Genomic DNA, 12,148 nt, shown 5'->3' with positions numbered 1-12,148 from the left:
AGGGGATGACTCCTTTATATCTTTTATCACTTCTTCTATTATTGCACTATTCCTTGAATAAAGTTATATAATTCATGGAATAAAGTATGTTCATGTTACTGTATAACAGCCACCACATTGGTCTCTGGAGCTTTTTCCTTTTGACCAGCAGAAACTCCATGCCCAGTGAACTGTGATTCCTTGTTTTGTCTTTTTCCGAGTCCCTTGCAACCATTAATCTACTCTGTCTTCATGCATTTAGTATAAGAGGAATCATAAAATAGTTGTTCTTTTTCTACTGCCTTATTTGACAAAGCATAATGTCTTCAAGATTCATCTGTATTGTAGTATGTCTCAAAATTTCCTTCCTTTTAAAGGCCGAGTAATATTCCATCTTATTTATAGACCACATTTTTTAAAAATCCATATATCTGTCAATGGACACATGGATTTATTGTTAATATTTGGCTATTGTGAATAATGTTACTATAAACATGAGTGTACAAATGTTTATTCTACTCTCTACTTTTAATTTTTTGGGTGTATATAACAAAGTAGAATTGTTGGGTTATATGATAACTCTGTGTTTAATTTTTTTGAATCACCACACATAGTCGACTACCAGTTTACATTTCCAACAGTAAGGGTTCATTGCTACATATTCTTGACAGCATTTGATTGGTTTTTTCATTCTTTTATTTTTCTTTCTCTCCAGTCCCCTTCCTTCTCCTCACCCTCCTTCTCCCTTTTCCCCTTTCTTCCTTCTCCCTTCTTCGCCTTTGTCATTTTATTCCTAAAATCACTGCCAGATTCAGTGCAATGGAGCTTTTACCACTGTATATTCTACTAAGACTTTTATAGTTTTAGCTCTTAAAGTTTTTGATCATTTTGAGATAGTTTTTGTAAATGTTATTAGTGTCCAAATGATTTTTTTTTTTTTGCATATCCAGTCTTCCTGACATCATTTGTTGAAAAGACTGTCTTTTTTCCCACTGAATGGTCTTTCCCTCATTTATATTTGATCAGATTATCTTTGACTTTATCAGTTTTGAATTAACTATCAGTTGTATTTGTGGTGAAAGTTGTAATCTTTCTTGTTATTGCCTTATTTTAAAACCTCAAAATTTGCTTATGCTTTCTTCTCTGCTTGAAAATAAAAGGAAAGACGCAGCAGGTCTATATATTGACAATAGTAGTACCATTTATCAGCTCTTATCTTTTAATTAGGTGTTTGTTAAGATTTATTAACCATTTTTGCTTTGTACTTTACCATCTTGCTACTTGAGACACAGAAGTAGAAGCAATGGAGTATGTTTTTAATCTTTTAAGTGACTGCCCTTTTGTATGTCTGAAAATTTGTTTTTTAGTTAATTAACCTCTCTGGGCTTTAGATGTTTTTAATGTAAAAATGAAAGGATTGAACTAAATACATGTTATATATCCTTTACTATGGAAATACTTAAGTGGTTTTTAGTCAGCTAATAAAAATTTAGTAGAGAATAGAACAGCTTTATATTACGTTAGGAATACATTAAAATTGATATTCCTATAATATATTATCTTTATAGCTTTGGTGTTTTTTTCCATATGTGAACAGAAGTTTTAAATATAGCCATGGATATTAATTAATTTATTTCAATTAGGTATATATGACAGCAGAATGCATTTTGATTATTGTACACAATTACAGCACAACTTTTCATTTCTCTGGTTGTACATGATGTAGTGTTGCACCATATTGCAGTTGTACATGTACCGAGGGTAATGATGTCCATCTCATTCCACCATCTTTCCTGCCCCCATGTCCCCTGATTAGTTTCTTTTAATGATAAAAAATGTTGGTTTCTTTTCTTTTTCTTTCAAACCCAGGGGTGCTTAACCACTGAGCCACATCCTGAGCCCTTTTCAAATATTTTATTTAAAGACAGGGTTCTCAAAGCTCTTGACATATCATATTTCATACATTAGATTCAAGTTGGTTATGAACTCCCAATTTTACCCCAAATACAGATTGCAGAATCACATCGGTTACACATCCACAATGTTTTGAACAACCAATAAAAAATAAATAAATAAATAAAACAAAGCCAAAAAAAAAAAAAAGACAGGGTTCTACTGTGTTGCTTAGGACCTCACTAAGTTGCTAAGGCTAGCTTTGAACTTGTGATCTTCCTGCTTCAATCTCCCGAACTGCTGGAATTACAGGCGTGGGCCTCTGAAGCTGATCGTTTCTAGGTGTTATAGTAACTTATAGTATTACTACTTCCACCTTCTTAATGCATTAAGGAGAATGGGCATGGATTAACGTACATTAAATTAGTTTGCACATGAAAGAGAGGACCACCAAAAGCCGGGTAGAAAAAGCAAGACTCCAGAGACAGACACCTTCTGGAAAGTCAAAGAATTCTAAAGCCTAGACAGACAGATTTGGGGATACTACATCCCTGGATCTGTCTTTGAGAGGCCCATAGTTGTAGGCTACACATGCTTATCTAGATTGAAATTGCCTAAAGAATATTTTTTTCACCAATTGTGTTGATTATGTAATTGTATAAATTTATACATCAAGCTACAGTTATAAAAATTATAACATGTGCTAATTCACTTTGTAAATTTTTTATCATAGCTGTGTTGGCTGCATGTCATTTTTATATTATGTGGAAATACAGATGATAATATATATTGAATGTTTGATACATTTGTTTCACTTTATTGTTTCTATATCTTTTCAAGGAAAATTACGTTTTAGTGATAGTATTTTATTAGGAACTATTTCAGATGCCAAGAAGAGAAACTAATTCATTGCATTCAATGATTTCCTAAGAGTATTAGTGATTAATTGAACATTAGGGATTAATTCTCTTGGTTGCAAAAGGGTGACTGGACAACTGGGAAGACAGGGATGGGATGGAGGCTTTTTATAGCTTTTGAATTTTGAACTATCTGAATCTATTGTCATTACTTTTAAATTATTAGTATTAAATCATTACTAATAAAGTAGTATATTTCCTTGGAAACATTTTCATTTGGGATCATGACTCATTTAACAAGAAAAATAAAATCTTGGCTTTATCAAACATTACTTCAAATCACAGCAGTAATTTCATTTATACTTAAATATTTTGGATTGCAGATGTAAATTGAACAACTACTAGCCTTTTGAGTGGGGATATTTATATAAAATTGAAATGGGAAGTAAATCTGGAATGTAGTACCAAATTTGAATGTATATATAGTGTCTAGGAATGTCTTTGGTAAAAGGGTCTGAAATGAAAGAGCTTTGGAGAGTGATAAAAACATAATAAATAAAATAAAGATGATGCACTCAATGAGATACAGTTCAAACAGAGGAAATTAATGGGAAATGATTACATTAGTAGCAGATGGGCTTACTTACTTTATTGAAATCTTACTGAAATCCTAGAACAGCTAAAATTGTTTTTGATATTGAAAGTCTGATAAAAGATAAAGAGATTTGTTTATCTGGTTGTACTATTGTGATTCTAATTATGTCTTCTGGATGCTTCATTTGTACTAGGCTATTTTTATGATTCCCACAAATCCACCACCAACATTCAGGAAGCCCGAACTCTGGTCTGATGATTTTACCGATTTTGTTAAAAAGTGCTTAGTGAAGAATCCTGAACAGAGAGCTACTGCAACACAACTATTACAGGTCAGTGCTTGTAAAGGAAGAATATTTTGTTCATACCTTTTAGCTTTTGACATTGGCCAGAAATGCTCTGAGTTTCACAACTTTTTTTCCAAAAATTAAACCTCCCTAGGAAATATGGAGTGATAAGACATACATACCCCATTCTGCTATAAATTCTCTTTGTTTTCTGCCTATTCCCTTTTTGTATCTGTCTTTTCTTTCTTTTTTTTTAAAATATTTTTTTGTAGTTGTAGATGGACAGCATGCTTTTTATTTGTGTATTTTTTATGTGGTGCTGAGGATCGAACCCAGTGCCTCCCACATGCAAGGCAAGCGCTTTGCCACTGAGCTGTAGCCCCAGCCCTGTCTCTTTTTCTCTTAAAGCTGTTTTAAATCAAAATTTCCATAAGATTCTCTTTTCAGAAATGAGTTCTTATCTCTATACTGATTTCTCATTGCTTTTCCTTATGTTCCTTGGCTCAGCATTTCTTCATTGACTTGTTTTTCCATTATAAGACATATAAATACAGGATTCCTGAACACCTTGAAAAAATTACATGCTGTAATGTTAGTTAACACCTAAGAGCACCTAAATGAAAAGTTTTATTAACTTGGCTTTAATAGACTTTGTATCCAAAATGTTAGGAGGTTTTTTGTTTGTTTTTAAAATCTGCCTTAAAATTCAATGCAAAATGAAGTAATTTATTAATTACAATATGTATATTTTTAAAATATTTATTTTTCAGTTTCAGTTGGACACAATGCCTTTATTTTATTTATTTGTATGTGCTGCTGAGGATCGAACCCAGGGCCTCGCACATGCTAGGCAAACACTCTACTGCTGAGCCACAACCCCAGCCCCTACAATATTTATTTGTGAACCTTTCTTTTTCCAAAAAAATTGCCTGAGAATGCAACTAATAAATGTGTTTCACATTAACAAATTTGATATTTGCAAAATCTTTCTTATTGTTAGGTGACAAAATAATTCAAATCATTTTTCTTATAGAAAGTGACTTCTCAAAGGTTCCTCTTTCTTTCTTTCTTTTTTTTTTTAAATTGGTGACTATGGGGATTGAAACCAGGACCTTGCACATGCTAGGAAAGTGCTGTGCCACTGGGCTGCATCCCCAGTTCCCAAAGGTCTGTTCTGTTCAGTTCAGTTCCTTTCCCCTCCCTCCCTCCCTCCCTCTCCTTCCTTTCTTTCTCCCCTCCTCCCCTCCCCTCCTCTCCCCTCTTTTCTGGGGGTGCTTTACCACTAAGCTATATCCCCAGCCCTTTTAATTTTATTTTTAAAATTTTTGAGACAGGATCTTGCAGAGTTGCTGAGGCTGGCCTTGAATTTGCAATCCTCCTGCCTCAGCCTCCAGAGCTGGTAGACTTACAGGTGTGAACTACTGCCCAGCCCAGGTTTCATTAAAAAAAAAAAAAAGGTTGAGGAGTATGTGAAATATATAAATATAATGTTAATTGTTGTGAAAAGTTAACTTATTTTCACATCTATATGGAAGCTCATTTAGGAATATTTATTAAGAAATTATATTCCTTATCTTAGAAATTACACTTCTAGAAAATTATTCTACAGAAAAATTCAACCATCTGTGAAATGATATATGTGTAAAAATAGTCATAGCACATTGTAGTAGCAAAAGATTGGAAACAGCCTAAATAACTGCCAATGAATTAGAAATAATTGAAGAGGAGTGATTGGAAAAATACACAAAAAATAGGCAAAAAATGAACATATAAATCATCTGAATAGTATGAATGACTGAACAGATAAATTATACTTTATACATAAAAAACAAAAGCTACATTTTTTGTTAAATACCTAGAAAAGTATATGGTTCCAGTATGAGAATAGAAAGAACAAATCAGAATAGAATGCCTAGAAATGGAATGTAATATGAAGGAAACTGACATATTATGAAGAAAGCATTTCTAATCAGTAAGGGAAAAAAATAATTAAACCCAAACTGAGTTAACTGCCACCACTTTTTTGGGGGGGATATGGGGCAGGGGGAGATATTAAACTAGAGTCTTATCACAGAAACAGCAAAATAAATTCCAGCTAGTTAAGGAATTAAATGTTTAATTTAAGCAAAATGGGAATAGGAAAGAACTATAGGGTAATTTTGGAGAATATTTATATATCCAATTCAATGCCATAAAATGAAAGATAAAGGAGATTTTAATACACAAAACTTAAAAATGTATAAATGAGGGGCTGGGGATATAGTTTAGTGGTAGAACATGTGCTTAAGTCATGAATGGCAAAAAAAAAAAAAAAAAAAGAGTTTGCGAGTACTTGTTTTTAAAAATGATGTAAGCACACACACACAAAAATATGACCCTGTCAATACAAGTACATACATTAACCTTAAAGATATAATTGTGTAAAGAAAGTATACATTAGATTGTAAGAGATGCTAACATACATATCTGGTTTATCCAACCTACTGCAACCTTACCTTTGTGCAGTTTACTGTGAATTCACTACAGTATATGTTTGTCTGTGGAGCTCAATGCTCCTAAATTCAAAATCTCCCTATGTCCAGTTCATTTGTACTCATCCTTTCTCTATGTAACTGCTATAAACAATACTGACCAACAAAGAGGGTTAGATAATAAAGTTTAAAAGATATTGAAGAACACCACCATCTTATTGGAGCATTCTTATTTTTTTTGAAAAGTATTTTTCTGTTTTCATTGGAAATGGGTTAAATTATTCAACACCAAATAAAATAAAGACTCTGAGAAAGTAGTAATAAATAAGTTGCCTTTCTTTGACCACTGATTTTTGGCTATCAGCTTATCAATAAGATTAACTAGATTTTGTAACTCCATACCAAAATAAGCTTATTATATATGTAATATAATCACTGATCTTAAAAAAATATTATTTTTACAACCTAATGTATACTTTCTTTGCACAATTATGTCTAAGGATAGTGTAGTTGTATTGACAGGGATATATTTTTGTATGTGTGCTAACATCATTTTTAAAAACAAGTACCCTAAATCTCTTTTTCTCTAAAGCAGCCAAAATATTCTTTCTTGGTTAACACACTTGTAGATGAAGAATAATCACCTCACCGAAGTCTATAATCATGGTTAACATTTATTGTTGTTTTACTATTTGTTAGTAAAAATATGAAAAAATTTTTGAATTTGTATCATTAATTTTTACTTTTCTAGCATCATTTTATCAAGAATGCAAAACCTGTATCCATATTAAGAGATCTGATCACAGAAGCTATGGAAATCAAAGCTAAAAGACATGAAGAACAGCAGCGAGAATTAGAAGAGGAAGAAGAAAATTCGGTTCGTAATTATCTGCAAAAATTGATTTTTAAAAATCTTCCGGGTCATTTTTTAATAATGTTGTTTCTTAAGATATATTAATAGAGTTTACCATTTTATTACACAAGTGAGATATATTTCTTCATTAAATCTTAAGAAATATTTTTTGTATTAAATGTTTGCTATCCTTTTCTTTTGTCTTAAAGTTAATAATTAGTGAGATGTAAAGTTGATATAGTAGCAATATACAGTATCTGAACAAAGTTGTCTCAAATTTGGACAGTTTTGTGTCATATCTTCTGGAAGTGTCTTTTTCCTCGTCATCAGCCCTGCTGTGAAACTAACAAGATTTGGTAACTATGTGGAGAAATTGGAGCATTTGTTCACTGGTAAATATGAAGTGGTGAAGCCCTTGAGGAGAAGAATTTGGTGGTTTTCTAGAAAGATAAACAGATTCAGCAGTTTGATTTTCAGGGTGCATATAGTGCTGCCCAACTAATGATGGTTCAGTTTACTGATTTTTCAACTTAACAGTGATGTGAAAATATACCAATACAACCATTCTGTTTCTCACTTTCACTCCAGTGTTCATTAAATTACCTGAGATATTCAGTACTTTATTGTAACCTCACCAGTTATGGGATTTCATTTATGTGCGGGCTAAAGTAAGTGTTCTGAGCACAAGTTATGATGTTGAGTAGATTTGGTGTATTAAATGCCTATATTCAAGGTGAGAGGAATTAGGTTCTTTCTTTTGAGGATGAGACTGTGGACATGAGATGGACAGATTTTAAAATAGTATCATGTTTTTATGACCCCCCCCCCTTTTTTTCCTTTAAATAAGCATTTATTCCCTGGAGTAGGGTTAGTGGTTCTGAGTGAAACTGTTACATTTATTCTTTTTAAAATTATAAGAAAATAATTAAAAGTCTTGGCAGAACCACACATTGAGCAATATTCACATGCTTTACTTTACAAAGATTATGTTCTCAGGCACTAGCTTTCATAATTGTTGCCCTGAATATAAAATGTGTGTGTGTGTATGTGTGTGTAAACACATACACATACAAATATTTGTAAGAACAAGGAGATATGCAGGATGGATCTGAAGTACTTTACCCATAGTAAAAAGTATATCCTGTATTGCCATTCATTTTTGGCAAAATTTAAAATCAGTATTTTCTCAGAAATGTTTATCCACCTTAAAGTCTCAAAATTTTACACATAGAGTTTATACAATTCATTCCTTTGGGATTTTTTTTGCAAATCAGTCTAAATAGGATTACATATACAGTTTTAAAGTAAAACAGCTAATTGCTAAGAACTATGCATCTCTTGATGTCCATGGGAAGTCCAATGATTGTCATTAAAGTGATACTTTTCCCATAAAAGTCAGATATTTTTACAATAATTATACTTGTTTTTGAACAAATCAACACAAACATTGATTTAGGTTATGTATAAGGGTCGTAGGCATATAGAACATTTTCTTGTTTCGGTATGATAATTACCTGTAAATTCAAGATGTAAGCAAGACATTTGGTAATTTATTAATTATACTTCAAGCACTATTTATTCTCATGTAATATTTAAACTAACTAATGAGTTGATGATTTTTAAGAATTCAGAGTTTGCCAGTATGGCTTATTGATATGCTATACAAGCTTTTAAATGAGTTTAAATATGTACACAGTGAAGGAGTTAATGCCTGCAAAATATGAGGCAAACATTCCAACATGGTACATTTTATGATTATTTAAAAGTGAAATGGTTAGTGTTAAATTGAATTTGTAAGATTAAGCATAGATTGCATCATTGACAAGCACTAGTTTTCAAAGTAAATGAAAAGACTGATTCGGAATTTACAAAACTTGCTTTGCCATTGGAGCTCAGATATTTACCATATGAATCATAATGTTAACTGAAGGAATTGAATGAATACAGAATTTTACATTAAGTGAAATAATAAACAAAAGATGGGGTACCTTTTTTTTCCCTTTTTCTTTTGCAGTGCTGGTGATGGAACCCAGGGCTTCATAAATTCTAGGCATATGTTCTACACCCACATGCCTTTGGGGGTACTTCTTCATTTTAGGCTTACATGAGATCTTTTCACTTCCATGCTCTTTATTTCCTCTTTTATCTAAAGAAAGTGTTAACTTAGTAATGACTCAAAGCAGTTTTCGTATTAATTGTCCTTATACTATGTCTTAGAACTTCTACCTTTGGATAAGAAATGGAGAGTTTCTGGTGACTTTTTAATAGTCTGAACTCTTAAGCTTTTAGACTGTGGTCTTTAATGTCTCAAGAATGACATATCCCTTTCAAATCTGATTCATTGAAGCAGTAGTTCTCAGCACAGATGTGGGGAGGAATACCAGGGTGCTTTGGAAGCCATCCCCAATCCCCTTCAGCTGATGTTACAGCCTGTAGGTAAGCATTTTTCAGAACCTTCCCTCTTCCCACTATTCTTATTGAATAGAAAGCTTTAAGTCACTCTGCTTTTCAAGAACCTTCTTAACTGGATAATAAACAGAACAGTACCAGAATCAGCCCAAGTCATTCCAGAAACCTTTCATGTACCTAGCTGGTTAAATGAGAAATAGAGTGATACAAGAACAAGACAGATTGTGCTTATTCAGTTTTTTTCTTTTTTTGTTTGTTTTTTTAAAGATATGTATAACAGTAGAGTGTATTTTGACATATGATACATACATTGAGTATAACTTATTCTAATTGGGATCCCATTCTTGCGGTTTTGCATGATGTGGAGTTTCCTTGGTGGCTTATTCATATATGAACATAGGAAAGTTATGTCTGATTCATTCTCCTCTCTTTCCTATCCCCTATCCCCCCTTCCTTTCCTTTATTCCCCTTTGTCTAATCCAAAGAACTTCAGTCCCCTCCCCATTGTGTGTTAGCATCTGCGTATCACAGAGAACATTTGGCCTTTGGTTCTTTGAGATTGGCTTATTTCACTCAGCATGATAGTCTCAAGATCCATCCATTTACTGGCAAAAGTCATAAAGTCATTCTTTTTATGGCTAAATAATAGTCCATGGTGTATATATACCACATTTTCTTTATTCATTCATATGTTGAAGGGCACCTAGGTTGGTTCCATAGTTTAACTATGCTGATTTTAAGTCCTTTGGGTATAAACTGAGGAGTGGGAGAGCTGGGTCAAATGGTGACTCCATTCCAAGTTTTCTGAGGAATTTCCATACTGCTTTGTGGAATCGTTGCACCAATTTGCAATTTACGTTGCATCAAAGTATGAGTATACCTTTCCCCCCACATTATTGCTACTATTTATTGTTACTTATATTCTTGATAATTGCTATTCTGATTGGAATTAGATGGAATCTCAGTGTAGTTTTAATTTTCATTTCTCTGTTGAATATTTTTTCATGTATTTGTTAAATTTTCATATTTCTTCTGAGAAGTTTCTGTTCCTTCATTGATTGAAATAACTTGATTGAACTTTCTCTCTCTCTTTCTCTCTCTCTCTCTCTCTCTCTCTCTCTCTCTCTCGTTAAAATCACCTAGTATTATTGTATTGTGGTCTATTTGATTCTTGAAATTGAGAAGGGTTTGTTTGATGTATGTAGACTTTCCATTGTTTGGGGCCTAAATATTTATGATTGCTATTTCTTGTTGTACAACAGCAGTATGAAATAGCCTTCTTTACCTCTTCTGATTAACTTTGGTTTGAAGTCCACTTTATCTGATATGAGGATAGAAACCCCTGCTTGTTTACAAGATTCATATGAATGATATTTTTTTCCCATTCTTTTACCTTCAGTCTGTGGATGTCTTTGCCTATGAGGCAAGTCTCTTGGAGATAGCCTACTGCTGGGTCTTGTTTTTTAATCTAATCTGCCAGTCTGTGTCTTTTGATTGTTGAGTTTAGGCCATTTACTTTCAAAGTTATTATTGAGGTATGATTTTTATTCTCATTATTTTGGTTTGTTCCTGGTTTTAATTAGAATTAGTTTCTTCTTTGATTGATTATTCCTTTAGTTCTTCCCTTTGCTGATTTTCTCTTTTATTTTTCTTTTCATCTTCATGAAATATTTTGCTGAGAATGTTCTGTAGTGCAGGCTTTCTGGTTGTGAATTCTTCTAACTTTTGTTTATCATGGAAGGTTTTTATTTGATCCTCAAATCTGAAGCTTAATTTTGCTGGTTATGGTATTCTTGGTTAGCATCCATTTTGTTCCAGAGCTTGGAATATAAGACCTCCTAGCTTTGAGGGTCTGGATTGAGAAATCAGCTGAGATCTGGATTGGTTTCTCTCTAAATGTAATTTGACATTTTTCTCTGGTAGCCCTTAAAATGCTATCTTTATTCTTTATGTTTTGCATTTTCAAAATTATATGCGTTGGTGTGGGTCTGATGTAATTTTGTATATTTGGGGCCCTCTAAACTTCCTGTATTTGATTTTCCATTTAATTCTCTGGGTTCAGAAATTTTAGATATTATTGGAAAGATTGCCCATTCTTTTGGTTTGTATTTTATCTGTCTTGATAAATCTTAAATTGTGTGTTTTCAGATTATCCTGTATTTCTTTGAAGTTCTGTTCATGGTCTCTAAACATGTTTTCTCCATAGTCAACTTTATTTTCAAGATTATATATTTTGTATTTGTTTCCTGAAACTATATTCTAACTGGTCTAGTCTGCTGATGATGCTTTCTGTTGAATTTTTTATTTGGTTTATTGATTATTTCATTTTGAGGATTTCTGCTTGATTTTGTTTCAGAATTTCTCTTTATTAAAGTCATCTTTCACTTCCTGCATTTTCTCTCTGATTTCACTCTTTATTATCATCCTTTACCTTGCTGATCAGTTTAATGATGAACTTTCTAAACTCTTTCTGATATTTGTTCCTCTGTGGTGTGAATGGATCCTGTTAATTGAAGTATTTTTGTTTGTTTGGGGTAGTTTGTTCCCTTGCTTTTCTATGTTATTTGCATGACTACCCATCCAGCATTATGGATCTGAGACAGTAGAGTTTCTACCCTGTAGACTTAATAGTGTTCCTGAAGGTTCCTAGTACTTCATGTTTTAGGGGGAGACAGATAATAACAACTAATGCAAACAATATACAGCACTACACCAAATAGTTCTTGCTATGAAATCTACAGTGTTAATTGTCCCAATAAACAGAAATTATGTGATCAGTTATTATCCATAGTAGAAACAGTAAGT

The 12,148-nt window shown here is 32.6% G+C and overlaps 1 protein-coding gene across 2 annotated transcripts in view; it reads left to right on the top strand.

The window, feature by feature from the left end:
- Stk3 (serine/threonine kinase 3) overlaps window positions 1-12,148 on the top strand; it is a 370,473-nt gene that overhangs the window by 184,604 nt on the left and 173,721 nt on the right. For both annotated transcript variants that reach the window (XM_058585630.1, XM_046464887.2), the window contains exons 7-8: window positions 3,518-3,655; window positions 6,833-6,958. In XM_058585630.1, the coding sequence (XP_058441613.1) occupies window positions 3,518-3,655; window positions 6,833-6,958 (264 nt within the window). The remainder of the gene's footprint in view (window positions 1-3,517; window positions 3,656-6,832; window positions 6,959-12,148) is intronic.

This window comes from Marmota monax, unplaced genomic scaffold (genome assembly GCF_021218885.2).
Source record: "Marmota monax isolate L192 unplaced genomic scaffold, Marmota_monax_Labrador192_F-V1.1 WCK01_AAM20220418_F8-fsc00003, whole genome shotgun sequence".
Taxonomy (NCBI): Eukaryota; Metazoa; Chordata; class Mammalia; order Rodentia; family Sciuridae; genus Marmota; species Marmota monax.
Note: the sequence above shows the minus strand (reverse complement) of the source record. Positions and strands in the feature narration are given on the sequence as shown.